Source organism: Amborella trichopoda, chromosome 6 (genome assembly GCF_054954075.1).
Source record: "Amborella trichopoda isolate Santa Cruz 75 chromosome 6, AtrichopodaSantaCruz75HAP2 v2.0, whole genome shotgun sequence".
NCBI classification, from domain to species: domain Eukaryota; kingdom Viridiplantae; phylum Streptophyta; class Magnoliopsida; order Amborellales; family Amborellaceae; genus Amborella; species Amborella trichopoda.
The window spans coordinates 36,128,251-36,155,751 of record NC_142341.1 but is presented as its reverse complement, the minus strand read 5'-3'; the positions used below and the strand labels follow the sequence as shown (position 1 = coordinate 36,155,751).

The 27,501-nt window shown below is 45.7% G+C and overlaps 1 protein-coding gene across 2 annotated transcripts in view; it reads right to left on the bottom strand.

Moving 5' to 3' along the window:
• Positions 1 to 727: 727 nt before the first annotated feature.
• LOC18435084 (conserved oligomeric Golgi complex component-related / COG complex component-like protein) overlaps positions 728 to 27,501 on the bottom strand; it is a 34,522-nt gene continuing 7,748 nt past the window's right edge. The window contains exons 3-12 of one of the 2 annotated variants that reach the window (XM_006845137.4): positions 27,265 to 27,413; positions 25,133 to 25,210; positions 24,956 to 25,049; positions 24,642 to 24,716; positions 24,111 to 24,407; positions 5,221 to 5,288; positions 5,081 to 5,135; positions 4,699 to 4,837; positions 1,587 to 1,771; positions 728 to 1,411 (exon numbers count right to left, since the gene is read on the bottom strand). In XM_006845137.4, the coding sequence (XP_006845200.1) occupies positions 1,088 to 1,411; positions 1,587 to 1,771; positions 4,699 to 4,837; positions 5,081 to 5,135; positions 5,221 to 5,288; positions 24,111 to 24,407; positions 24,642 to 24,716; positions 24,956 to 25,049; positions 25,133 to 25,210; positions 27,265 to 27,413 (1,464 nt within the window). In that variant the 3' untranslated portion in view covers positions 728 to 1,087. The remainder of the gene's footprint in view (positions 1,412 to 1,586; positions 1,772 to 4,698; positions 4,838 to 5,080; positions 5,136 to 5,220; positions 5,289 to 24,110; positions 24,408 to 24,641; positions 24,717 to 24,955; positions 25,050 to 25,132; positions 25,211 to 27,264; positions 27,414 to 27,501) is intronic. The other variant, XM_088868909.1, reaches the window with a different exon arrangement.

Genomic DNA, 27,501 nt, shown 5'->3' with positions numbered 1-27,501 from the left:
GGACTATATACAAATTGGGCTCAATGTAACATCAAAGGGCTGTGTGGTTGGTTATCTACAAAGGCAAATCCTAACAAAGCCTGCTCCTTCCCAAAAACATAGTTACGAGGATTTTGGAGCCCCAAATTTCGGAATTGGCCCCACTTGGTGCTCAAGCCTAAAAAACAAAGGGAATTTTTAATGCATACCTTAAATGCCTCAAATAATTGCACCAATAATGAATAAAGATTATTTATATTTTGGGCAGTCAGATCTAGGTCTTAGATGGCACATTTTTTATTTAAATTGTTCATTTGGCGGTAATAAGGCAATCTACAATTAGAACCAAACAAACCCTTGAAGTATTAAAACATTTAGAGTTAACAAATCCCTGAGACCTCGATCTAACAGCATTTTAAAACACCATAGATGGACCTCCCACAGTCATTACATTTTCTCTGTCATAAAAGAAACCATTCTCTGGGTTTCTCTTTATGTTTTGAAAAAAAAATTCTAGTTATCTGGTTTGTCAGATCCCAATGCCCGAACAAATGTCTCTTCGACCCACAAAAATTATGTGGGGTGAAAACTACGATGGCCCACCCTAGGACAGAGTAAATCTCTTTCCTAGTTAAACATCGTGGAAGAACATGACATGTTAATAAAACATCAAATAAGTTTAGAGACAACTCTTTCTTATGAATGATTAAGGCATCACATCCAATGAAATAGTTTGAAGATATGTAGAGAGTCTAGAAAGGAATAACAGATTACTTGAAGTACAATACGGCAGCTCACAACATCCAGTGTAAGGGGCCAAATAAAGCGAATAATGGACTTTGCTCAACTACTATGAATGGATCTGGCAGCAGACACATTAGCGTACTTCCTCAGAAGACAAATACCTATAAATTCGACACCGAATTCTTGACAGTCGTAGCAAATAGGTGTCTCACAATATAGACATACATTTCTTCTACAAAATGAAACAAAATACACCTTTTGAGTGTGTAACATCAATGAACCAACCAAATCTTGTCATTTCAAATGAATTCTTAGAGGGTTCCCCCAAATAATTTCTTCAGGTAAGTGTTTCAAAGAATGGAAGTTACAAGTCTTGTTGCAGCCTGCTAGGTGCTTCTGGTGAGGAAGACTGTCCCGACTCACCTTGATTTTGATTTGAAGAGCTAACATATGTTTCTTCTGAAACTTTGTCCACTCGAGGAGATGCGTCCCCATTTTGAGTTGCAAGATTTCCTTCAGTGCTTACATTAGGGATATCAACGGACCTAGGAGGGAGTCCCCTTACTATAGGTGAGGGAGCAGAGGCAAGGAGACGGCGAAGTCCAGCAAATGAATCCTTGAAATCTATAATTGCAGCTCCACCAGGATAACATCGACCGAAACACATAACACAGTATGGGCACACAACCTACCCAAGATGTAAATAATGCAATTCTTAACTTTCGAGTTTTGATACACATCCACACACGCACACAGAGAGAGAGAGAGAGAGAGAGAGGTGGGCTGACAAAAAGGATGATATTAATAAGTTTGAGAATACAGATGCCCTGTAATCTTGAACAAGCACCATAAATGATCCTCACCTCAATGAAAGTGCGGCAGAGTGAAAGAAAAAGAGTGGATTCGTTCTCTCTAAGCATGCGAGTGGCATTATACCTCGTCAGGGAATCTGAGACAGCCTGTAGAGCTCTCACGACTTCTTGAGCAAGAGCATGTTTTAAGCTTAAAGGTGCACATGGCCGTAGCTCGTTCAAGGCTGCTGATACACCTGAATTAAGAAAACAAAGAAAATATGGAATGTCATAACCGACCAATGCATGACAAAGGGGTAACGCATGCAGGAAAGAACATGCAAGCAGCAAACATAAACTCGTAAAGAAAATGTGTGGGTAGGGGAAAAGATTTGGTGCTCCCAAGGGAGCAAATGGTATGCTTGCTCTAGAGAAACACTTACTTAGGGAGATTTGTTTGATTCCAAACTTTCACATCATCTTTATTCATGCCAGCTATCAATCAAAATGAAAACTTTTATACCATAAAAATGAACAGAATGAATGTCTCTCCAACTATAAATGTCCTCCATCCATTTGCTGGACAGTCAGGTCTATGTTTCCAAATCGCAAAAACCAGTTTCCTTTTTCCTTAGGAAAATTTCAGATTAAAAAATATCCTCCTGACCCGAGAAGGTAATTTGCCCACGAAAGCGAGAAAGCAAGTGTACAACTTGCTCCTCTGGGACCATGCTATATACAGCAGCCTCCCAACCACAACCACCCAACCCAACCCACCCCACCCCACCCCACCCAAAACACACATGTACCCACACACAAACACACAAGAATTTGGCACCCTAGTTAGAAATGCATGTTAGGGGGGTCCTTAGAACCCCCCCAAGTACCAGGGATGTCCACTACTCATCATAACATCATTGAATTCACACCTTAGAAAGCCCAAAAACATTCAACCCAACAGTGAACACAGACTATCAATTTTTTTAATGATCAGGTTGGGTCATAAAGAACTCAAATCAGTTTTTCTTATTCAAAATTGTTCATGTAGAGATAATAGCCGACCCCAAATAATTGGGATAAGGCTTGGATGATAATAATTACCGATCCCAAATAATTGGGATAAGGCTTGGATGATGATGATTATGATGATGTTCATCTAGCGATGATGCGTCAATCTAAAGAAATTAAAGCATTAATATAAAACCAGTTTTCTCCCTTGAAAGGCCCGTGATCACTGCATTCTCTCTCCTTAAAAAAACTGTTTCCTAAATTTTTTTCAAATATTTTTTTATGATCTTGTTTCAGTTCCAAGAGAGTATGTGCAAAATTTGGTCCCAAACAAATGTCTCGAAGCTCCTAAAAATGATGTAGGGCTGTAATTGTAGCCGTTTGCCCTAGTGCAGACCAAATCTTTCAGAGATATAAATATAGGCTCCTCTGGAGGTGGAGGCACATTGCCAACAGCGGCTGTTCACCATTGTCAGATGTTTTTCTTTAGAAAGGTCACCATTATCAGCTGTTTTTGTGGATATAAACCAGTGATGGCATTTATCAAGTCCAAAAGAATTGCAAGAAGCTCCAAACCAGAACGTTAACACCTCTTATTTTGTACAATCATGTGAGGATTGAGCATGCAAGCAATGATGAACGGGTGAATGCTAACTCAAAAGGGATCGTGGTCATAAATGGAGCAGCATACAAATCTCCAAATGAAGTGCACACTTTCACAATAACTAATATGCTGTCAGTCATCTTATCTGGGGTTTGTTTCCAGGGATGAATGCATGCCCATTGATTTAGAATTGCCTACTTTTAACTATTTTCCTCTGGAGAGTTCTAGGGAGACCTCTAACCTTAGTTACAACCACACAATTGCTGGTTCAACTATAGGATTCCCATGATAAGGTAGTAACGTCTATATCAAGTTAGATATGATGGCTTAATTGGAAGTTCCCTTCACCAGTCTGAAAAGAATCGGAATGGTCCTGCAATAGCCAGCCATTAAACTCCCTAAAATTGTCACCGGGAAGTGTTTTTGTATTTAAAGTGAGGAGCTCCCTCTTGGAGAGGGTGGTTATCATGTGAAGAAAGAATTTGTGTTGAGATCTTGTGAAAAGATCGTTCGGGGTGGATTTCCTTGCAGACCTTGAGAGAGGGTACATTCACTCGTTGGGGCTGGATTTCCTTGCAAACCCTGAGAGAGGGTATATTCTCTCGTTGGGGGTAGATTCCCTTGCAGACGTTGAGAGAGGGTATATTCTCTCGTTAGGGTGGATTCCCTTGCAGACCCTAAGAGAGGGCATATTCTCTCACCTTTTGTTATTATTTTATTTTAATTATTTCTTCTCCCCATCTTGCCTGCATCACGGAGTCTATGCCTGATTATAAGGTTGGAAACCAACACCTCATCAGACAAATATAATGCAACATCTTAGTTCCCTTCAAGGAATCTTGACACTTGCATTTGTTATATGATTAATTTGCTTCAGTGGAATGCAATGGGTGCCATCAGGTACACAACTTCTAGAACTTTTATGCTCTATGGTGTCTTCCAGATGCCCACAGGTAGTTGCCTTAACAGAATCCACAACTCATGATATTGTCATCTGGTTGATCACTTGGTGAGAATATTTGGGGTGAACTAGTGGATACCAACTCAGATGGCAACTGCGTCATAGTTTCCCTTTCTGAGATGGAATGGTGGATCAGGTTGCCCTATCCTGAAGCCCATCCAGGAAGCTACATATCATTATACAGTGTCCTGTATGTATCTTAAAATGTATTCCAATCTGAATGGGAAATGCAGGTACTATGAAAGTCAAATCCTATGAAATCATTAGCCAATAGGGCCACTCTTGGCTCATTTTGGGGGGTAGCCTACATGCAAAGGTCACCAACTTACGCTGCTACAGAAAAGGATAAATTTGATACCGAAGCACCATTAGATAGTATCATAGAAACTCAAAACCCTTCCTATTACATGCTAACAAATTTTAAAGCGGAGATTTAAACTGTTGTAAAGAATCAAACTGTTATTGAAACTACATACAAATTCATGATAATTCTTTAGAATATAAATTCAAATTTCATGCATGTAATGCCACGATTTCATAATAGAAGTGCCACTTATCATAAATGGGGCAAGTCTGCAAAACAATATTAAATACAATGAACTTAAGCTTACCGTTTACAAATACGGCAATAGGTGGATGTTCCATTAAAGAAGACGGTGGAGTCACATCATCATGACTTTCATCATTACCAACTCGGGTTGTAATACCCACAGGTGGCAGTGGAACCCAACGGTGTGAATCCAAGACAATCTGCACAAATGATAACATTATATCAATATCTCTGAATTGGCAACCAAGAGTCTAACAAAAGATAAAAGAATTTCTATAATGAACAATGCTACCGAACCTAATTCATCCATACCTACACCCTACAAGTTCAGATTAGCAGCATGGATCAGTGAATGGATCCTTAATTAATTGATAGTACTCCACGGCTCACCATGTTCACATTGTATCAAGTACTAAAAATTAAGTCTAATAAAACTTACAAACCTGAAAATTTTCAACTGCCGTACTCATATTTTTTGAGAATAGATTATGTACTGCTCTGTAAAAATAAAATAAAAACAGGTCAGACTCATACTTGCGAAAATGATACGTGACAATAGAACAAGGAAGCTTGAAATCTTTACTCTTCAAAAAGTGGAGGGAGTAAGCCTCGGAAATCCAGACCAGCCCATCCAAGACCCATAGCACAATACTGCAAGAGAAAATCATGTTCTTATCAAAACTGCCTATTCGAACATAAAGTGAACATTACCATATCCCAGAAGATAAATAGTTTCTCCATTATACTGATTGTTGAGAAAAATCAAGTGTTTATCTATTTCCTCTTGTATTAAGTCCCTGAGGACATTGCCGTTGTTTACAAAATGATTTTGTTATTAAATTAACGGATATAAGTGGGGCGTAGAGGTCAGTAAGAAAACCACAGTGACTCTACTCTCTCCTCTCTCTCTCTCACGTGACCTTCTCTCTCACTTCTCTAGACCTTCTCTCTCACTTCTCTATCTCTCCAACTTCCTCTCTCTTCAAAGTTCTTTATCCTTCAAACACTTTGTTAATTTTCATCATACAATTTTGCTATATTTTAACTTGATATCTTTTTTTCCAGTTGTTAACTGTTGTATTAATAAAAAGAGAATTACAATGTACTAGCGAGACAGCCCACAGGCCAGTCTTGCCAAAAAATGGGCTAACCCAAAAAGGCCCTATACAAAAAATGGGTGGGGCTTATAAAATGTGCCCACTACATAAGATAAACAGAGGGAAACAATGGATCCACAAAAACGAAACCACAAAAAACAGAGGTGGGAGAATCCAAAGTAAAAGAAACCGGTCCTTGGGCTCTTAAGGATCCACGTCATGAGCAGTTGCACCTTCCTTAGCCAGTTGGTCTGCCAGGGCCTGTCATTCCGTCCAAGTATGCCTTCATAAAACAGTCGTATCCTTGCAAATGTGCATAATCTTATCATAAATCGAAGCTAGGTACCAAGGGGGGGCTGACTTTCCAGAAGCCCACAAGATAACATCTGTCTGGGAATTAGAGTGGCCAATAGACTTGGAGAAAGTGGCCAGTATGTTGCCTCCGTGGTCTTGGAAGGCACCTCCTACGCCAGCTGGGCAGGGGTTTCCCAACGAGCACCTGTCAAAATTTAGTTTTGTAAGGCCAATCGAGGGTGGAGACCAGTTGTTGGCGCAATCAACTCGAGGAGGTTGAAGGTGGAGGACAATTTCCCAATTTTGTAGGAAAGTCGCAGCCGAGATGCCTTTGAAAGCCTTATGATTTGAAGCCTAGAAAATGACTTGAGCAGTAATCCTGTGGAAGAGGACCGAGGCTTCACATCTGGCTCCTCGGAAAATCCTTGAATGTCTTTCTATCCAAATGACCCAAATGGTAGCTGCCATGGAGGCTTTCCAAAGTAGCCTGCCTGCCTTTGGCCAATGAGAGTCCAATGAAATAGAAAGGAGGGCCAGAAGGGACTCCAGTGTGACCCAAGATAGGCGAAGAGAAGAAGGATGCAACTCCAAAGGTTGGAAGCTAGGCTGTAATGTATAAAGAGGTGCGGGTTGCTCTCTTCTTCACAAAGGAACATGACGCACTGGTTCAGGATGGGGATGCCCTTGCGTTTTAATTAATTGACAATTGGGCGCCTTCTCGAAGCACGCTATCAAGTTGAGCGCTCGTACTTTAGGTGGGGCTATAGTGGACCAGACCTTGTTTACCACCAAAGTAGGAGAATGAGGGAAGATGGGTGGTTGCATCAGTTTTTTGTAGAAATAAGCAACTAAGAAGGCACCAGCGGGTGAAGGGGTCCACACAAACCTATCTGATCCAGAGAAAGCCAGAAAAGTTAAGTGTAGCAAAGAAGAGAGAGAGAAAGTTTGAGGCCTCACTATCAGAAAGGGCCCTTCTGAAAGAAGGGTTCCATACCCTACGGCTGGCCGAGATGAGCATCTCTTCCTCAATAGATGAGGTCGGATTGGAGGCCAAGGAAAAGAGAGCATGGAAGGTATTCCTCAATGGAGTGATGCCCACCCATAAATCTGACCAAAAAAGGGTTCTGTCACCTCCCTTAGGATGGAATCGAATGTTTTGTTTGGAAATGGAGAAAGAGGACATCATATATTCCATGCCCCAGATGTCTTAGAAGGAACAGACCCTTCCGGGAGCCAAAGAGCAGGGTGGATTCTATATGTACTATGAATTACTTGGGTCCAAAGTGTGGTTTGCTAGTCGCCACTACCATTTTCCGAGAAGGGCGGAGTTCCATTTTCACAGAATTTGAATCCCAAGCCCCCAGCCCCCCCCACCCCCCCACCCCACCCCCCGATGCTTCGGTTGGTAGACTTTATCCCAAGAGATTAGATGGAACTTTTTGGATTCAGCATCCGCGACCAAAGGAAGTTTCTCATAAGCTGTTCGAGAAGATTAGAGACTGCCGCAGGCATGTGGAACATGGACATAAGGTACACCAGGGTGTTAGCCAGGGTGGCCTTAATAAGTGTCAATCTGCCAGTAAAAGATAGGAATCTCCCTTTCCATCCTTCTAGCCGGCGATCAACTTTATCAATAATGTGTGACCACTATCCTTTTTTAGGTTGCCCAAGCCTAAAGGCATCCCAAGGTAAGTGTTCTGGTGTATGTAGGGGTCAGGGCCACCCCAATCATTGTGGATTTCCCCATATTAACTTTAAAGCCAGTGGCAAACTCGAATTATCTGAAAAGGAGACGTAGGGTCTCAATCTCCTTAGGGACTCCATCGATGAAGACGAGTGTATCATCGGCATACTGTAAGTGGGTGACTGTAGGGCATCTAGGACTGCTTTTAAAGCCTGAAAGAAGTCCAGCTTGGTATAGTTGTGAGATGGATTGGCTGAACACTTCTGCTGATATGGCAAAGAGGAATGGAGACAGGGGGTCTCCTTGCCAGCACCCCATCTAGAATTTCCCTATCTTTAATGAAGGAACTCTGGAAGGGAGAGAAAACAAAAAGTAGGACCTCTTTAAGCCTCGAGGCGAGGACTTTGGAGAGTATCTTATAAGAGCAATTGACAAAACTGATTGGTTGAAAGTCTTTTAGTTCCTCTACTACTTCAATCTTAGGGACTTAAGCAATGAAGGTAGCATTCATTACTTTGTGTAAGAAGCGCCAGTGGAACAATTCTTCAAAGAATTTTAGGAAGTCAATCCTGAAAGTGTCTCAGTAAATATTGAACGGAGCTACTGAGAAACCGACCAGGCCTGGAGCTTTGTCTTTCCCCTGGTCTGTGACCACAACCAGGATCTCATATTCTGAGAATGGATGTTCTAGCCACTGGACCCAATGGAGGGAATGGAGTGAAACTGAAGATCACCCATCCTAGGTCTTGGGTCCGAGGGGACCGAGTAAAGTTCTGCAAATAAGAAAGGATGGCGGCTTCGATTTCGGGTGGTTGGTCCAAGATCGTAGTACCATCCTTGATTGTGGCTATGGAGTTGTCCCTACGTCTGCCATTTGCAATTTTGTGAAAGAAACCAGTATTATTGTCCCCATGGTGCAACCATTTAACCTTGGATCTCTGATGCCAATGAATCTCCTCTTTCTTGGGAGTGAAGAAGTACTCCTTGTGGAGTGATCTAAGATTGGCTTCAAAGGTCGAGAGGTGGTGTGATTCCTCCAAGAGATCAAGATATTGAATGGAGACAAGAAGAGTGGACTTGTGATGAGAGAAGTTACCAGGGATGGTTCTACTCCAAGCTTTAAGGGAAGCCTTAAGGAGTTGGATTTTAGTTTCCCGAGACCAAGGGGGAAAAAGAGTCCCACCACAAGGGGATTAAAGAAGACAGAGAAGTCTCTTCCAGCCATGAGAGCTCAAAGCAAAAAGGTCTAGGACCTCTCGGGATAGCAAGGGTATCAAGGAGAATGAGGCAATGGTCGAAAGAAGGCGTGGGAACCAAGGAAATCGTCATCCCAACTCAAAGACAAGACAAACCTATCGAGTTTAGTAAGGGTAGGATTAGAAGCATGATCCGAACAAGTAAAAATATTTCCCAGAAGAGGGACATCCTGAAGCTCAATGCGGGATATAAAATCCGAGAAATCCAACATCCCTTGCGAGATGTTGCAGTTAGAATTTCTTTCAAAAGACCATCTCATTATATTGAAACCCCCCCCTAGGCACCAGGAGGGGTGAGGGAGGGTGGCCACTTGATCAAGTTCATCTCAAAGCAAGAAATGTTGAGCCACTGAGTCGAGGCCATAAATGGTCGTAAACTTCCAAAGATACCCGTCCGAGATCCTGGACAGGAGAATAGTTACAGAGAAGTCCCCTAAGAAGGAGAAGACAAGAGAGTGTTGGGCGCAATTCCAGATGACACAAATAGCCCCTACTGCAGGCAGGGAGACCCCTTGCCTCGGCCTGCATCCCCAGACCTGGTGAATAAGTTGGAGGGAAGCGTCGGGTTGTTTTGTCTCAGTGAGGGCCAGGATGGTAGGTTGTGCTTGGCGCATAGGTCACGTGCTGCTTTACGTCTGAGATCTTGTCCCAATCCCCTTACATTCCATGATAGAATCTTCATGAGGACATGAGGGGGTTGTGTGAAGGTGCCAACCTGGGGGACCTTCTAGGGAGAGAGTCTAAAGTGCTAGGCTGGGCTATAAGCGCAATGGGCTGCCTCAAGGAAGATTGTTTGTCATAGTTTATCCTAGAATAGAGGTTGAGAACCTCCCTTTGTCCTTTAATTCTCACCTTAAGCATGCTTTGAGCATCTGCCTTGAAGAAACGATGGAGCGGGCCTTCTGGGTCGTCATAGTGGGAAGCCCATGACTCTAAGCAATTCCTTGAAGTCAGCCTGTCCGTGGTCAATGTCGTCCACAAAAGCAGAGTCCATCAAGAAAGCCGATAGAGGGGATTGGGATGAGATTCCCAAAGAAGGGTGAGAGAGGCCTGAACCAGTAGGTACGAAAGGAAAAGCAGGGGGCTCATCAAAAGGGTTGGAGGGGTTGGCACTGAGATGGACAAGGGAGGATGGAGGTCAACCTGCGGCAAGGAGAGCAAGAGGTATTGGTTAGACAGGAGAGAGTAGGGTGGTGGAAAATAAGGTGACGGGGGGGGAAGGGGGGGGGGCAGTAAGAGTAGGTTGGTACCGAGGTCCATAAGGTTGGGGCCAAAAGAGGAGCCGAAGGGCCAACCGAGGGTGGTTGAAAGATGGAAGTACAGACAGTCCTGATTTGGCAAATAAGGATAAGGTTCGGGGTGTAAGGGGGGTAAGGGGCCAATAGGGAGGCCAGAATCTCTAGGTCAGGAGGGGTAGGGTCATCTGATTCCACCACCAAGATACCTACTGAGAATGATGGCCACTCCAACGGGGGGTTAGGGTCAGACAAGGGTGTCGCAAAAGCCTCTGGTTATCGAAACACCGGTGGGATGTGCGGAGCAGAAAGGCCAAAAATAGAAGTGATAGAAATAGGGCCTGTCTCAGGCGAGTCTGGGGTTACCTCCGAGTGGATTGGTAGAGGATTGCAAGGCGGAGATGAGACTGGAGGGAGAAGATGGATGGGAGGCTGAGCAGCTTCCAAGGATGTGAGAGAGGTGCAGTTGGTGGGTGAGGTGGCGGATGACAGCAGGATAAGCGGCAACAGAGTAGACGACAGCACAACAGGGCAAGGATGGTGGAAAAAGGGGGGGGGAAGAGAGGGGAGCCTCGTCAAACGAGGAGAGATGGAGGAGAGGAGAGAGGTGGAGAAATAGAGAAAAACGGGGTGGAGAGCAAGGGGGGTTGCACAAGGGGGGGGTAGAGCAGAAGGGGGAGACAAGGAGAGAGGAGTAGCGGGCGGAGGGGGAGATGATGAAGTGAGGATCTCAAGGGGCGCTAGGAGAGGAGGCGGATAAGTGATTTGGGGGAGGCAGTGAGATGGGCAGGAAATTGGTCTCTCCCGAGGTCACTGAGGAAGGGGGGACAAATGTCACAGTGTTGGGGGATGAAAGGGTCGGTGCTAAGGAGCGTGCCACAGTAGGGGTAATAGGGATATGGGCCGGTTCCTGGCCCGCAGAGCCCAGAGGCATTGAGCAAGAGGGAGATCAGGTCTTTGGCCCGAGCCGAGGACAAAGCAGTCAATGGAGAGGAGGTGTGGCCAGAGAAGCTTGCAATTGAGGGTAGGTGAGGCGGCCAAGCATGCAGAGGGGGAGCGTCATCCACCCAGATTTCCTTGGCACGTCAGGAGGGTACGATGCCACTTGGCAAGACCTAAGGGTCGGCCGGGACAGGTGCCATGTTGTCGATTGATCTGACTGGTACTTCACCTGTGGATTTGCAAGTGCTAACAGTAGATTGAAACTTAGACCGGGTGACGTGGCCAGAAAGGTTGTGTACAGGTTCAATGTTGTTGTTAGGCTCGAGTCTCCCGAAGAATTCGATTGTTGGCAGGAGGCAGTTGACCTGCAAAGCGGCTCGGCCCTCGAGCTTGAGCTAACCGAGGTCCACCCCCTAGTGGCGCCGCTGGGGTTGGTGGCGTTTTTTGGTCACCTCTATCTAGGTTGTGGGATCAGGCTGGTGCGAGGGGGAGTCAGCCATCGGGGTGAAGAAACTAGGGGAGGGAGGAGATGCCATAGACCAGGACACTTGAAGGAGAAAAAAGGATTCCTCTGCCTCAGCCAAACGGAAGGAGGGGTAAGTCTCGAGTCTAGAACTTCCAGAAGTAAGAGGATGGATCCCAACAAAAGGAATTCTAGAGATTTCTAGTGAATCTCTACCAGAGTCCCGTAGGCTTTGGCAATCTTCTTAAAAGTGGTGGGGGACCACGCATGCAAAGGTAGGTGGGAGATAGTTACCCAAACCCTCTGCTTCTTAAATGCCCCTTCCACCGGAGACCATTTATGAAGTTTCAGGGTTGTTTCCATGAAGTTTAGAGTATTTGCAGTCTATAGGGCACATAAGGCACTCCCCTCAGAAAGGAAACTAAAAAAGATAAAAGGATAGCCCCAGAAGATAGCCGACGACAACCTAAGTCAGGTTCATTCCAAGAAAGTTGGCCCCACTTTTCAATAGATCTGAAATTGTCCCTTCCAGGATGGAAGGAGCCCACCAAGGAAGAGAGGAGTTTGGATTTAAGCGGGCCTGACACCTCCGCCAAAGTAGGGATGATAAGGGGAAGGTGGGGAGAGCGGGGCCAAGGTAGGGGTGAAGGTAGCAGGACAGGTGCTAGGGTAGCCGACAAAGGTGGCAGCGCAGCAGGCATGGAGGAAACCACTTGAGCGAAAGAGGGCTGAGGGAGGGTAGTTGCACTAGGAGGATCTGATAGGGGCGAAGAAGAAGGGGTAGGGATCAAGAGCAGGGGTAGAGGGGTGGGCATACAGTTTGTAAATCTCGTTCCAGTCGCCACCTCTGTAGATGGCATGTCAGAGTTTTGTTCATCCTGATTCCAAGTTTTGTACATGGAACCATCAGGTTTCAGACATTGATGAGTCGTAGCACAATGCAAAGTTCTTCATTTTTAACTTGGTATCAAGTAGGAGGCTTCTATAGATGTTTATGAGACCCCAATGACGCAATCTGACTGTGGTAAGAGAAATAATTGCTGTACGGTTAGAAACCCTAAATTTGTGAAAATCAGGTATGAGGGAAAAAAACTAACTATGACGGTTCCTTCCCTTTGTGAATCTTCTTTGTGATAGGTGGAATAAGTGGAACGAAGGAAAAAAAAAACTCAGATTTGAAAATTTGAAGCGGTGAGTCAAAACTAATTTTTCATGGGTTGAGTTTGTGTACCAAATTGAAAACCCTAAATCTGGTTGGGATTTTATCTTGATGTTTCAAGTGGCTGTTGGACCCCTCTAATGTGTCGCACCCCTGACATGAGTTGTAAATAGTTCTTTGAGATCTATGTATGGATGGTCTCAGATCTCGAGGTGGAGTGAGATCAAGTAGTAGTTTGTGGAAATCAGCAAGTTTCTTTTGCCTGTTTGTGGTAATCATTTTGTGTGTTTTTGGCTAAATACTGGTTGATGTGCCAAATATCAGTGATTCAAGTAGCTGTTTGTGGTAATCAGTAAGGTTTTTAGCTGTTTGTGGTAATCAACAAAGTTTTCTTGCTGTGTGTCGTAATCAGCAAGGGCTTTTTTGGTGTTCTTAGCTAAATAGTGGCTGATATGTCAAGTATCAGTGATTCAGGGCACTCTTCTACCACCACCAATACTCAAGAGTGTAAACTCTCACATGGGTATCCATGGCGAAAACCTTGGACTGCAGACTACAACTATTAAACTTGATGGGACCAATTATATGAAATTGTCACAATCTGCTAAGATGTTTATTGGTCGAAAAGGGACGTTGGGATACATCAATAGTAAAATTGTTGAACCTGAAAAGACAAATCCTTCATTTGAAAAGTGGGAGACTAAAAACTTGACCGTAATCTCTTGATTCTTGCACTCAATGCAACCTTTAGTTAGTAGGGGTTTTATGTTTCTTCGGACTACAAAAGAAATTTGGGAATCAGACACCAAACATGCTCCCAAGGCAAGAATGTATGACAGGTGTACCAACCGAGACAGGAGATATCCTATCTTCGACACGAGAAGCGATCTCTAGCAGCATATTTTTCTTTCCTTTGAAGTCTATGGGAGGAATTAGATCATTATCAGATGTTTCAACTAGCCCATAGTTACCGGGATCTCCTACTTAGGTAGGTGATCCCTTTTAGAATCTCGATTATGTCACTCCTTAAACAAATCTCTCAAGGATCTCAATTTTTAAATTTTGGGATCTTGTACCCCACAGATAGGGATCCCGATTCTTGTTATTAGGGATCTTGATCCCAACCTTAAAGACTAAGACAACAACCGAACTAATGATCTTACTAACAACACAACTATGCTTGCTTGATATAAATAATGAGATCACTATTTTAAAGAGTATACATAATCTTTGATTATCATACACTTTATGATTGGTAGCAAGATCTCCAAAAAGTTGGGATCAAGATCCCAAAGGGTCGACATCAAGATCCCCATAAGGGCCTTGTTGAAGCCTGCTATCCAACTGAAGAAGTGAACTTTCGGGGGTGTAATAGACTTCCAGACCTGTGCCGAAGTATGGTTGAGGGCGAAGGTAGGTGGTTGGGCTAACAGTTTATAGAAAGAAAGAACTGAGTAAGTCCCCAAAGGAGTCAAAGGCCACATCAGCTTATCTCTTCCCTATGGGGGGATAAAAGTTTTAAAGAGTAAGGTTGAGAGGGACAGGAATTGAGAGGTTTCGACCTCTGTTAGGTTTCTTCTTAAAGAGGGGTTCCAATGCCTTCTAGGTCCTTCGAAGATGTATTCCTCCTCTACAGTCGCTTCTATATTCCTCGTGGCCAGAAATAGTTGTGGATAACGATCTTTAAGCAAAGCTTGGCCTATCCAGAGATCCTTCCAAAAAAGGACTCTATTGCCTGCTCTCGGATGGAATCTGACCTGCTTCCTGAATGCCTCCAGCGTAGTTATGAGAGATCTCCAAACACCTAAAGCATTCGACCAGGTTCGAGACAACTGTAGCCACTCTTGAGCAGGGACATTGTATTTATGTCGCAGGACTTGGGCCCATAGGGAGAGTCTGGCTGACCACCAGTTTGCTAGAAGGGTCAGGTTGTGTCTTCTAAGGTTCCTGATACCCAGACCCCTTTGCTTTTTTGGAAGGAGAACCACATCCCAGGAAACAAGGTGGAACTTGGTTTTCTCTGCTTGACTAGACCAGAGAAAATTACACATCAGCTGTTCTAACCTATGGTCCACCGAAGCCGGAATGTGGAAGAGCGACATCATGTATACTGGGGCATTGGATAACGTGGCCTTGATGAGGGTAATCCTGCAAGATAGGGACAGGTACCGGCCCTTCCAGTCAGCAAGCCTACGATCCACTTTGTCAATTATATGAAACCAGTGACATTTCTTCGATTTCCCAAGACCAAGTGGGAGGCCCAAGTAAATAGTAGGGAGATCCCCCACTTGACAATCCCAACTTTGGATCATCTCTGAAATTCTGTCAGTAGAGATGGCCACCCCCATCATTTTGGATTTCTCCATATTGACCTTGAATCCCGTGGCCAACTGCAAGCATTTAAGGAAAATACGAAGGTTTTCTAGCTCAGAGTGGGAGGCATCAAGAAAGACTAACGTATCGTCTGCGTATTGCAGATGAAACACAATTGGTCCTCTCCCAGTCGGCTGGAACCCCGAAAGCAGGCAGCTTGGTAGAGCCGATTAAGGGATCTGCTAAAACCTTCTGCAGCGATCGCGAAGAGGAAGGGGGATAAAGGATCCCCCTGTCTAAGACCTCTCAATGACTGGAAATATCCTTTTGGGCTTCCGTTGATCAAAATAGAGAACCAAGGTTGGCTGGTTACTGAACCCCATACGGCGCATTGTTTCTTCCAAGATCGACCAGTTAACATGGTCGTAGACCTTTCCCAGTCAATTTTAAGAATGAGGCCTGGTTTTTTAGCTAGGTGCCTGGAGTGGATGCATTCAAGGGCTAATAAAGCCCCATCAAGTATCTGTCTATCTTTGATGAATGTCGTTTGGCCAGGAGAGATACCCGAGGGTAGGACATGCTGTAATCTAGAAGCCAGGACTTTAGAGAGGATTTTATAGGAAGAGTTGAGAAGGCTAATGGGTTGAAAGTCATTGACTTCCTCTGCCCCTTCTTTTTTTGAGCCCAATGTGATGAAGGTGGCTTTGATAGATTTATTGAGGATTCCACAATTGAAGAATTCGGCAAAAAAACTAAGGAAATCATTGCAGAAGGTATCCCAGAAAATTTTAAAAGGGGCAATGGGGAACCCATTAGGACCAGGTGCTTTGTCCTTGGCCAGGCCATCAAGGGCTTTGAGGATTTCATGCTCAAGGAAGAGGCGTTCGAGCCAAGAAGCCTGCTCGGTAGAGAGGGTTAGGAAGTCTAAGTCATTCATGGGAGGTCTATGTCCATTGGAGCAGTATAGAGGTTCCTAAAGTATCAACAATAGCAGCTTCAATCTCGGCCAGCTGGTCAAGGTAGTGATTATTAACTTTTAAGATACAGATGGAATTACCTCTCCTCCGACAATTCGCAATTCTATAGAAGAACTTAGTGTTGAGATCCCCAGCACCCTTGACCTCTGGAACCAATAGATTTCTTCCTTTTTGAGGATATCTAGATACTCCATTTTATATTGGTTTCTAAGATCAGCTTCAATTGAGGAGAGCAGGCGAGACTCTTCAAGTTGGTCAAGTTCTTGGAGTTTCAGCAGAAGCCCCGATTTGATGAGCCTAAAGTTTGTAGACTGCGAAGATCGCCAACCTTTAAGGGAGGACTTAACAAGTTGGATTTTTTATTGAAGCTGAAAGCCTGCTCTCCCTGTGACCTGTTGATTATAGGAATTCCACCAAAGGGGAATGAGGGTGGATAGTTCCTTTTCTTCCAACCAAAATAATTCAAATCTAAAAGGTTTAGGACCCCTAATGCAGGCCAGGGTGGAAAGAAGAATAGGGCAGTGATCAGAGACAGGTTTGGGCAAGGACAAGGCATGTGAACCAGGGAAGATTTCATCCCACTCAGTCGAGAAAAGGAATCTGTCCAATTTCGACAAAGTGGGGTGAACTGAATGCTTGGACCAAGTAAACCTGTTGCCTTGTAGAGGTGCTTCTATAAGGTTGTTTCTGGAAATGAAATCTGAAAACTGGGTCATGTCCGGGTTGAAGGACGTAGAGGTATTCTTTTCATGAGACCAACGGGTGATGTTGAAATCACCCCCCAAGCACCAAGTAGGGTGCGAGAGCGAGGCTATCAGAAGAGGAACAAGGGCCGTAAACTGCAATAAATTTCCATTTGAAATGGTCATAAGCTCGAGAAAGCAAAATGGTGATTGAGAATCCCCCTATATGAGAGGAGGAGAGAGAGTGTTCAGTCGGATCCCACAAGACCCAGATACCTCCTGAGGCCCCAACTGATGGGAGATAGGAGAGCCACCCACTGACAAGAAAGTCTCCCCCATAGTTGGCGCACTTGTATAAGGGAAGGTTCAAGAAGCTTGGTTTCAGAGATGGCGAGAATGGTGGGGTGATGCTTGAGAGATAGGTCTTTGATAGCATTCCTTTCAGATTGGAGGCCAAGGCCTCTAATATTCCAAGTGATTATCTGCATGGGGAGAAGGAGGACAGCCGGATAGAGGCAATTCTAGGTGAGCGTCTCACCATGCCTACTAAACTAAACTGGGTGGAGGGGGACTTAAAGAGACTGGAGAACCACGAATCTCTAGGGAGGAGAAGAGGTTTAAAAGCTCTCTTCTTCCATTGAAACCCAGCTCAGCAGAATGCTGAGGTTCACGAGTCCTGGAGCTGCTTTCTACTCCCCTCACTGCCTCAGAGTGGAAACCCATTACCCGAAGCATGTCATTCATTTTCTCCAAGTCTTTGGTCTTCTCGTCTACGCACTCCACTTCAGCACAAGGTCCTCTTGGGGAAAAGAGGCAGGTGGAAAAAGAGGGGGAACCCCAGATTCAAACCTAGGAGTTTCACAGCCTGACAGGGTCGCCTCCAGATAAGTACTGGGCTCATCACGGTGCATTGTTGAGGAGTCCTGCTCCGGAAACAAAACAGTAGGGGAGGGGGAAAAGGAGGGATAAAGGTCACAAGGGAGGGGGAAAAGGAGGGATAAAGGTCACAGGGGAGGGGAGGGAGTACATTAATGGGGTGAGGAGGGGGGGAGGTGACAACAGGAGATGGTGGGGAGGAGGGCAAGGGATGCACAAGACCGGAACCAGGTGAGGACCAAAAGAGGGTATCCTGAGGCAAATACCAATCGGGGGAAGGGAAAACACAAAGAGAGGGATGGCTGAAGTGGACCAACACAGAAGAAGGAGGACGGTAGGCTAGGTGGTGGGACACCGAAACAATATGGTGGGAAACACAGTACGGGCTCAAACAGTGATGGCATGTAAAGACCCTTTCACGAGTGACGATGTGGGGAATTAGGCCTCTCGGCTTGCCGACGAGAGACGGGGGATAATCAGCCTCCTAGTCCCAATAGGGGTAGAAGGGGTCCATCTGTGCCAAAGTGGAAAGACAGAAGGGATCGGAGAAGAGGAGGACGACGGGAGAGCTATCAAAGGCTAGAGATAAGAAGGGGATAAAGAGGCAACAGAGAGGAGAGAATATCGAGGAGAGGAGAGAATATCAAGGAGAGGAGAGAATATCGAGGAGAGGAAAGAGCAGGGGAGGAAGAGGACGAGGATAGAAGAGAGGGGGAGCTAGCCTCTTCCAGGAGGGGGAATGGGGGGCAGACAATACAAGGTTGCGAGGACAAGGAGGCTGGCAGCAAACTAATCGTCGAGATGGCCGACGCTATAGAGCGAAATCCCAAGGGAAGTTCGCAACGTAGCAAGGCAAGATGGCCACACGAAGCTGAAGCCGTATCAAACAGAAGAAGGCTGCGAGGACCATGGATCAAATGGTCGGGCTCCTGACAAACCAACCACCTGGAGGAGAGATGGGATACAAGTCGGGCCAGCATCTGGTTAGCGGGGTTCCACAAGCAGGGACCAGGGAACGAGGAAAGGGTAGGAGGGGAAGGGGCGCAATAAATGGGGCTGGGAGAGTATGCCACATGGTAAAGGGACAAGGATGGTGAGGACAGAGGGGCGGTAAAAATCTACCAGAGGAGAAATTTTTGTCGGGCGGCACCTTACGGCGGGGGCTTGACCGAGGAATGGCACTACAGCTAAAGGGGGTACAGACGGCGGAAGCAAAACAACTGCCATCGAAAGTGACAAAGAGCAGGGGGAGTCCTCGAAAACGCCCTCTGGCAGGGGACACGCGTCCAAGGGGGGCGCCACAGCAGGGCACACCACCGACAGAGGCTGTATCAAAGCAGTACAGGTGGCAATCAAACGATCATCCAGAGGTGTGGAGGTGGCTTCCTGTGTACCCTTAGATGGGGCGCACTCTCCCGAGGGAGCCACCTTAACAGGGCACGCGTCTGCAGATAAGGAAACCTCTCCGAGAGGGGCACACATGTCAGGGGCACCGACTAGATGGAAGGGAAGAGGAGTAAGAGGATTGGAAGAGGAGGGCATCAGGTCCAGGAAGAGGCTCGAAACTCGACCACCAAGATCGTCGGGTTTCGAATAAGAGGGGCTCGGGACGGAAGTACAACCCGATAGCAGACACACTTCCTTACTAGATCTGTGAACAGAAGTGAACGAGGGGACCGGGTCACGGGTGGGTCACGGGTCAAGGAACCAGATCCACAATTCGCCAGGACATGAGCAGACAACGGCGGAGAGAGTTGTGGGCGAGCCTCATACAGGGCTCTATCGTCTCTCCCAGAGACGTCCGGTGGCCGTCCTCGTCTCTTGCGACTACGAAATTTCTTGGCAACCTTATTCCAAACTTCCTTCTAAGCATTGGGGGTGAGACAGTGGGGGTCATTGTACAAGAAAAACTGGGAAGGGGGAGAAGCGTAGGACCAAGTAAGAGGAATAGGATAATAAAGATTACCAACCTCTAACCATATAGACCTAGGGAAAGAGAGAGGGTCTAGAAGTTCAACTAGAACTCGAATCGCTCCTTTAGTTTAAGTTTCCAGGGAGATCCAATGAATAGAAACCATAGACCCACACCCGGAAGCAAGTCGCCTAAAAGTTTCTGGACACCAAGCATGAAGAGGGATATGTTGAAAGGTAACCCAAACCTCTTGCTTCTTGAAGGAACCGTCAAGCTGTGACCATTGCCAAAGGGAGCAATGAGCCCCATGGAAGGTGAAGTTGCGAGAGTCCTGAAGCACTGCCGAAGCCTCTTGGGGGGTAGGAAAAGAGAAAAGGATGTCTCCACAGGAAAGGAGACTACAAGAAAGTTTGGCAACCCCCATTGTTCTGAGCAACCTTCTCAATACCCCTAATATTAGTACGGGTCAGGTTGCAGCTACCAACCAGAGACGCCCGAAGCTTGGAACTAGACCTTTCCACCTCTACATGAGGGATAGAGATATAGAAAGATGGAAGGGGGAGTATAAGGCAGAGTCCTGGAGAGATGACAGCGCTTAGGAAGGTGAAAAATGCAACTTCTGGGACAATGAGGAGGGAAAGGGGTCGGAAGACACAGAGGCCACAGCCTGCGGATAAGAGGCAGCTTTGGACCTGTTGGTGGCTTTCGACGGGAGAACATTATCCCGAGCTCTAGGCGAGGGGGTTTGGGGTAGAGGGCATATACTTCATTCTAGTTTCTAGGATGGGGGTGGAGAGACTGACCGGGTGAAGGATGTGGGAGACGGGGAGGACGAAGGGGGAGACAAAGAGGACGACGAGGACGATTAAATATTTTAGTCTCCCTTGGGAAATGTTGGAGTTGGAGTTCCTCTTGTATGACTATCTAGAAGTGTTGAAGTCCCCACCCAAGCACCACGAGGGGTGAGGGAGGGATGCTACGAGGTCCAGTTCAGCCCAAAGAAGAGTTCTAAGCTGGGCTGAGTTTGGACCATAGATTGCAGTAAATTTCCACAAGACCCCGTCTGACCGTCTAGAGAGTAGGTCCCGATATGGGAGGGGCAGTGTTTAGCGCACACATCTCTCACTACCTTTTGTTTGCACAGCTATCCCAGGCCGCGGATGTTCCACGAAAGGATTTTCATATCCACTTTGAGGGGGAGGATGAGGAAGCCAGTCCAGGGGACCTCCTGTTACCTGAGTCCCGCGAAGGGGTGGTTGAGAGGACGAGGAAAAAGCCAAAAGTTGTTTTTTGTCGTAGTTCACCAAAGAGAAGAGATTAAGAATTTCTCTATGGCCTTTAGAACACACCTTCATGCGACGGTCAGCGTCCGAAGATAAGAAGTGGTCGAGGGGTCCTTCTGGTCTGTCGACGGGAAAACCCATTACCCTGAAAAATTCTATCATCTTATCTGATTGATTTTCCGCCTGCTTGCTGGTAGAAACAGCCTCTCTTTCATGAGTGTCGTTATCTCCCCTAGGTACCAGAGAAGAAGGGTCCGGGGCTTGCAGTTCCTCACGGGGGGAAGAATCGAGGATGATAGCCGAGGTAGAAGGGACAGAGATGCAAGGGGGGGGGAAATGTCTCAGGGGCCAGTGGAGGAGAGTTAGGGAGCGAGAGAAGGGGACCAGGATCCACTGTGACGAGACCAAAAAGGGGCGGAGGCGAGGGGGAAAACCGAGGGGTAGTAGTCTATTCCCAAGAGAGGCTCGGGGTCACGGAGAGAGGGTAAGACCAACTTTCCCCAGAAGGAGGTAACCAGGGTGCTAAGGGGGCAGAAGTAGGGGTGGGCCGAGGGGTACCTGCCAAGAAGGGAAAAGGGCCATAAACCTGGGGCCTCCCTGAGAAGAAGGTCGGGTTAAAGGAGAGGTGAAAGCAAGGTTGGGGAAAGTCGCTAGCCAGGATGGCTGAAAGAGGTAACAAAGGGTGCCCTTTGAGACGGAGAAGAGGAAGGTTGGGGGTCGATACTTGACATATGAGCTCGAGTTGGGAAATGAAGGGGAAGAACGGGGTACTGCGACCAATCCATCAAAGATAAGGGAGGAGGGGTGGAAGAGGAAGCAACTCCGAGGGGGGGACCGGAGAAGGGTGGGGTAAGCGAGGGGACAGGAACGAACAGGAGGACGTCGGGCGGAAGCGATGTAGCGGGGGAGGAGATGATGAAGAGCGAGGAACAGCCAACGGAGGAGGCGAGAGGGGGGGGGGGAGAGGCCAAACAAGGCTCGAACAGAGCAGGGGAGACATAGGGGGTAAGAGCGAGGGGGGTAAAGGACAGAGGCGAACGAAGTGCAAGAGAAGTCATAGAGGAGAGGGTTAGGGGTTTGAAAACCACCTCGATAATGGTCCCAAGGCGTGAAGGGTCCGACGAGGGGGGGTTGTGTCTGGGACAAGTCCAGCAGAAGAGATGACGTGACCTGAGCAACCGGAGAAGCGTCACCTCTGAGGACAGGCCGGTTGATGGGGCCTAAGGCTGGAATAGGAGGCGGAGGCAGTGAGGTATCAAGTGCAAAAATCGAGGAAAGGGCAGCACAAGCAAGAGGCCCTCTGGACAAGCCACTTGGCGAGTGGCACTAGAGGGTCTTGTCAGTGAGGGACCTCCGGGAAGACGAGTGGAGAGGCGAGAGGTGACACACCGAAGAAGACCCGGTCGCCAACCCCGAGGAGGCCGGGTGGCCCGAGGAACCCGGCAAGTGAAGAAGTCGGGCTCTCAACTTGAGAGCGACCATTGATGCCGCTTTGAGGCCCAAACAGGTTCCCATCCCCAAGCGAAGCACACCTGACGTCGTCAGAGCACGGATGGTCCATGTGGCATGGTGAGAACGCAGGGCGAGGCGGCGAAGACAGCGGAGAGGACGCGAGGTGCCCAGAAGGCGAAGTTCGAGACTTGCGTCGGGGTCGCCTGGGGACTGTCCCTGATTTAAAGCTGTCGTTGGGGCGGCTCGACCTAAAGGTGATGTCATCAGAGGAAGCCGACCGTTGACAGCTGTTGGAGAGGCGTCGCTTCCTGGTCACCAGGTTCCAGTCCGACGGTTTGGGCCTCTGAGGTTTCCAATCATGTCAGTGGTTGAAGAAGGAATCAGAGACAAGAGACGCCATGGACCAGGAAATAGAGAGGGGGAAGAAAGAGTCTCCCACCCTAAGCTAAATTAGGGAGGGAATGAGCCTCTAGAAGGAGGCGCATGGAGCCGAGAGGTAGAAACTCCAAAGACTTCCAGTGGATAGCGACCAGAGAGCCGTAGGCTTTGGCCACTTTTTTGAAAATCACTGGCGACCACTCATGAAGTGGGATATCAACCACCGTAATCCAGATTCTCTGCTTTCTGAAGGACCCCTCGAGAGGCGACCAAGGGTGAAGTTTTAGAACCACCCCTCTAAAAGAAGGACGAAAGCTAACTTGAGAGATTCTCCGAGCACACTCGCGCGAGGGAAAGATGAAGAGGATCCGTCCCTTGGACATGGCCTGGCATGTCACTTGAGGCTCGCCCCAAAGACGATGTGCCCATTTCTCGCCCCTTGTGTCATCCCTTCAAGGAGAGAAGGATCCCACGAGAGAAGCTTGCAATTTGACAGTGAGGGGGTGGCCCACCTCCTCCGGTGTGGAAAGAATCAGAGTCAGAAAAGGAGAGCTCCTTTCCTGGGGGCTAGACTTAGAACCAGGACAAGCAAGGCCCTTATCGAAGGACTTGCGCATCTGGTTGGGCAAGGGGTGGCAAGAGGCTACAACTTGAGCATAGGTGGGAGGGGATGAGATTGAAGCACAGGCAGCAAATATAGCTGATTCAGAGCAGCGGTGTGAGGTTAACAGGTAGATATTGTAAATAGCATTCCATGCTGAAAGAGGGGAAGGAGGAAGGGGGGGAGGAGGCTTTATGGCTTCATCTTCAGTTGTGTCAAATAATGGCCAGGAATTGTATTATGAGACAAAAGTAACACCAGTCAAGGATGCAGGAGTGAAGTACCCAGGGCAGCAACTGAGAGTAGCGAATTCTGCATGGCAATAGCTAAGGAATCTCATAAAACAAATGGCCAAAAAATCATGGGAAAACTGCAGTACTCACCATCCCTGGAGAAGAATCTGGCTTTTGAGGTCTGAAAATAGACCATGGGTCTAGCAAGGTAAGAAATAACTACATAAATTTACCATGAAGGGGGGGAAAAAAAGATATTGCTTAATAGTTAGCACTATTGTTCTGAGGGTGTATGAAGTGTTACTCTAGCCGACATTGGGATTTTAGTGATTTAGCCACCAAGGAACAACTTAACAAAAGGAATTTGTAGGCATAAACTAATTGTTATACGCACACACAGAAATAAACATAAAAGCATTCACATAAGTGTGTTTGAATGTATAAGTAAGATCTCTTCCAAACCTGTTGGAAGCCAAAACTAAACAAAACTGTGAGCATATCCATAAAGAAAAGCTAGCAATTTGAAAGTTGTATAATGATCGTTTAAATCTAAAAGAAAACAAAAGAAAAATACCAGGGAGACAGTTTTAAATAAAAACTCATCATGTAGACAGTCTTAGACAAAAGCATCTCACCATGCACAAGTCAAGGATATTTGATAAGGATCCACCATCTGAAATCTTAGGTAAAATGGACTTAAGAGCATTCAAATGTGATTCTATTTGATGCATAGCCCAGCTAAAGAGAAGTCCACCATCATAATTCTCTTCACTACCAGATGTGTCGTCTGCAAATATGGCTCGGTATTGATTAACAACATCAAAAAGATGCATCCTGTGGCAGTTCACCATGCCTTTTAAGTATTCATAAACATTTCTCTGGTCCAAGTCATCTATAATTCCCACAAGCCACGCCTCTCGGCATCTCAGAAACTGTTTTCAATGAAAATATCTATGTTAACAAGAGCTACAAAAGCAAGGGGTTGCAACAAAACAGACATAAAACATGAGCTATATGAAAAAGCCAACACAAACTGACAATCAAGCTAATCTGTAGAGAAGGTTAATACAATGATCTTCCCAAGATGCAAAAATCCTTCTATAAAAAGACCATTCTCTGCCAAAAGTGCAAGAGTAGAATCTATTAAGAGCTAAACAATGCATTACCTGTAGACGCATTTCAGACTCAGTGAATACCCCTATGCGGCGTAGATATCCAATGATACGAAGGCATTCAGGCAACTGCAACCATGACATAGTGTAAAAAAAAGTAACAAATTTCTCAATCTTGCTGTTAAGACAACTAGTTTAGTATTAAAAATGTCACAAATTATATGCTTCTTTAGAAACGGACAAACCACACATCCTCGTATAAACTGAGAAAAGTGAAAACAAGCAACAGGGACTAATTCATTTCTTCTTCTAGAGGTAACTAGTCATAAGGCATTCTCTCAACCTATTAGTCAAGTTTGCAAAAGTACCTGGATATTTGAACGAAGTCTCTGGAGAAGTTGAGAAAGCATTGATTGGGTAGTCTGACTAACCTCCTCTGCTAACGATTGAATAACAGGCAACCTTCGTTGTCAAAAGTCCCATGTCAGCCAATAGGATAAATTTATAAAAGAACACTATACATTTGCCAATGAAGTTGCACTCACCTTGGATGCATTGTTGAAAGCTTGGTTACAAACGCCTCCAAGTCAAGGGCTTCATCATAATTACCATTTCGTACACATCTGCAAATGAATCAATTTAATTTTCTCTCTAGTTCACTTAAATTTCCCAGCCAAAAATCCGAAGCTAAATCAACTTCCCAGGTAATGTCAGATGCACAGAACGTGTGAATGGTGACGAGAACAAGAGCTGCTTAAATAAATGAAGCAGCATTACCTATCAAATAATTTAAGAAAACGGCATTTATTACAGGAATCCTCTGTGCTCCCTTCCAAATAACTTAAAGGGTGAAATCTTCATCAGCTACTAAAACTATAAAAGAACCTATGAGCCAAAACCAACAAGGCTCAGAATCAGTTTGTCTTTTCGTGTTAAGGAACAGGTCCAATTCTCCAAGCGCCTGTTGAAAAGAAGAACCTGGACCCCCTCCCACCAATGGGTGGGAGGGGCCAAATGGGCTACCAGATAGCCCAGTGGGCGCGGTAATTTCCCTCCCCTACGCACATCGTTTTCAAAACCCTTCCCCCTCTATGTATATCCCTCCTCCTCTACTCCCAACTTGTCATTTTCTCAAAAATGTAACACGGTTTTGAGCTCTGTCTCCCTCTCCTGTGCAAATCACCCATCAGCTCTCCCTCTCTCACAAGAGAGCAGCAACCTCACTCACTAGCCATGGCATAAGTCCTCATCCTTCCCAAAAACTATATCCCCTCACCCTCTCTTTCCCAATCAGTTGTGCACATCCTCATCCTAATGCTTAATATTAGGTGTCCCTCTGATATTGTCTCTCTCTCTCTCTCTCTCTCTCTCTCTCTCTCTCTCTCTCTCTCTCTCATTGTGTGCATTTTTTTCGGGTTTTGTTTACCAATTTCAATGAAATAAGTTATAAAGCTTAAAAGAAATTACAAATTATGAGAATGAGTCGTAACCTAGAAATAAATAGAGAAGTAAGAGATAGCATACATTCCCATATGGAAAGAGAAAAATGGAGTATTGGACTTCCCCTAATTTGGAAAAACGAATTAGGAAGCGAAGGGTTTTGTGTTGATTCTGAACTTGCAAAAGCACATATATATAGAGAAATAGGTTAGTTGGTGCATATAGTCACCAAGAGTTCCCAAAATGGTCAACACATATCTGAATCCCCTCCCATGCTCACCCCTGTTCTTCAAACCACTGCTTTTCTCTCTTTCTTTCCCTACAAAGAGAGAGGAATGAGTCGCATGGGCAGCCATGGATTATCCATAGACTCATGGGGGGAGAAAGAAGAGGGAGAAAGCAAAGAAATGGAAAGATTTTGGTCTTTCAAGAAGGCAACAAAAGGACATTCTCAGAAAAAGAAAACAGAGGGCAACAAATGTGGGTTTGAAGGTAGGAGTGGGAAACAGTGGTGTAGGTCGCCAGAGCCACCAGGCCCATATGGCCCCTTTCATCCTTTGGTTTGGATGGGGTCTGCGCAAAAATTTTCCACAGTCGCTAGGAGCATCTGATCCATTGTCTCCATGTGACGACATTTTTCTGTCAGCATCTAAATTTAGAACTTGCTTAATTTCAGTCAATTTTAAAAGAGGACTACTACCGCAACTTATGTTCTTATAAACTGTGATCACTTAACGAAGTTACAAAGATAACAGCTTTTTCTAAATACAACTTCATTGCATAAACACAACTAAAAACTACTCGTCTCATAGATGGGGTTGGGGTTGTTAACAATGATGCATGTGGTTTACAAAAAATAGACAGCACTGCCACCTCAACTATGTGTTGCCCACAGTAGATGGTTGAGGATGTTCCACTGACAAACTAGATACTGCACAAGGGAACAATTCACAACAGATGTCTGTTGAAAGGATGGCTCAGATGACATGTATTTTACTGTTTGTAGACCGTGCCTCATGATTGCATGTTGTCTTAGTTTCTTTTGCTTTTATTAAATAAGAAAAGATCGATATGCAAAGGTGAGTAGGTGACCATCACCAATCATGTTTGATTCACTTATTTTTCATTGGCATAGTCAATGATAACAAAAACCAATAGTTTATTAAGGGCTTTGATCTCAAGTACATGCATACATGCAAACTCACAGATTTAAGCTATTGACTGCTGAAACACATACGTGTCCATTAATTGAGGAATCTCAAGCAAGTCAAGTAGAGTACTATGATTTGCAAGTAACGTTCGATTCAGCTTTCTCTTCCTCAGTATTTGCTCAGCAGAGTCAATAAATTCTGTGCAACCAGCTGTGAGCTTAGGAATCTCTGAAATCTGCAACATTTAGGGACAAACAAAAGCCAAGAAACTTAATTTTTTCCGTAGTACTTAAACTTCTATGTTCTAACAAGTCTAGAATAGC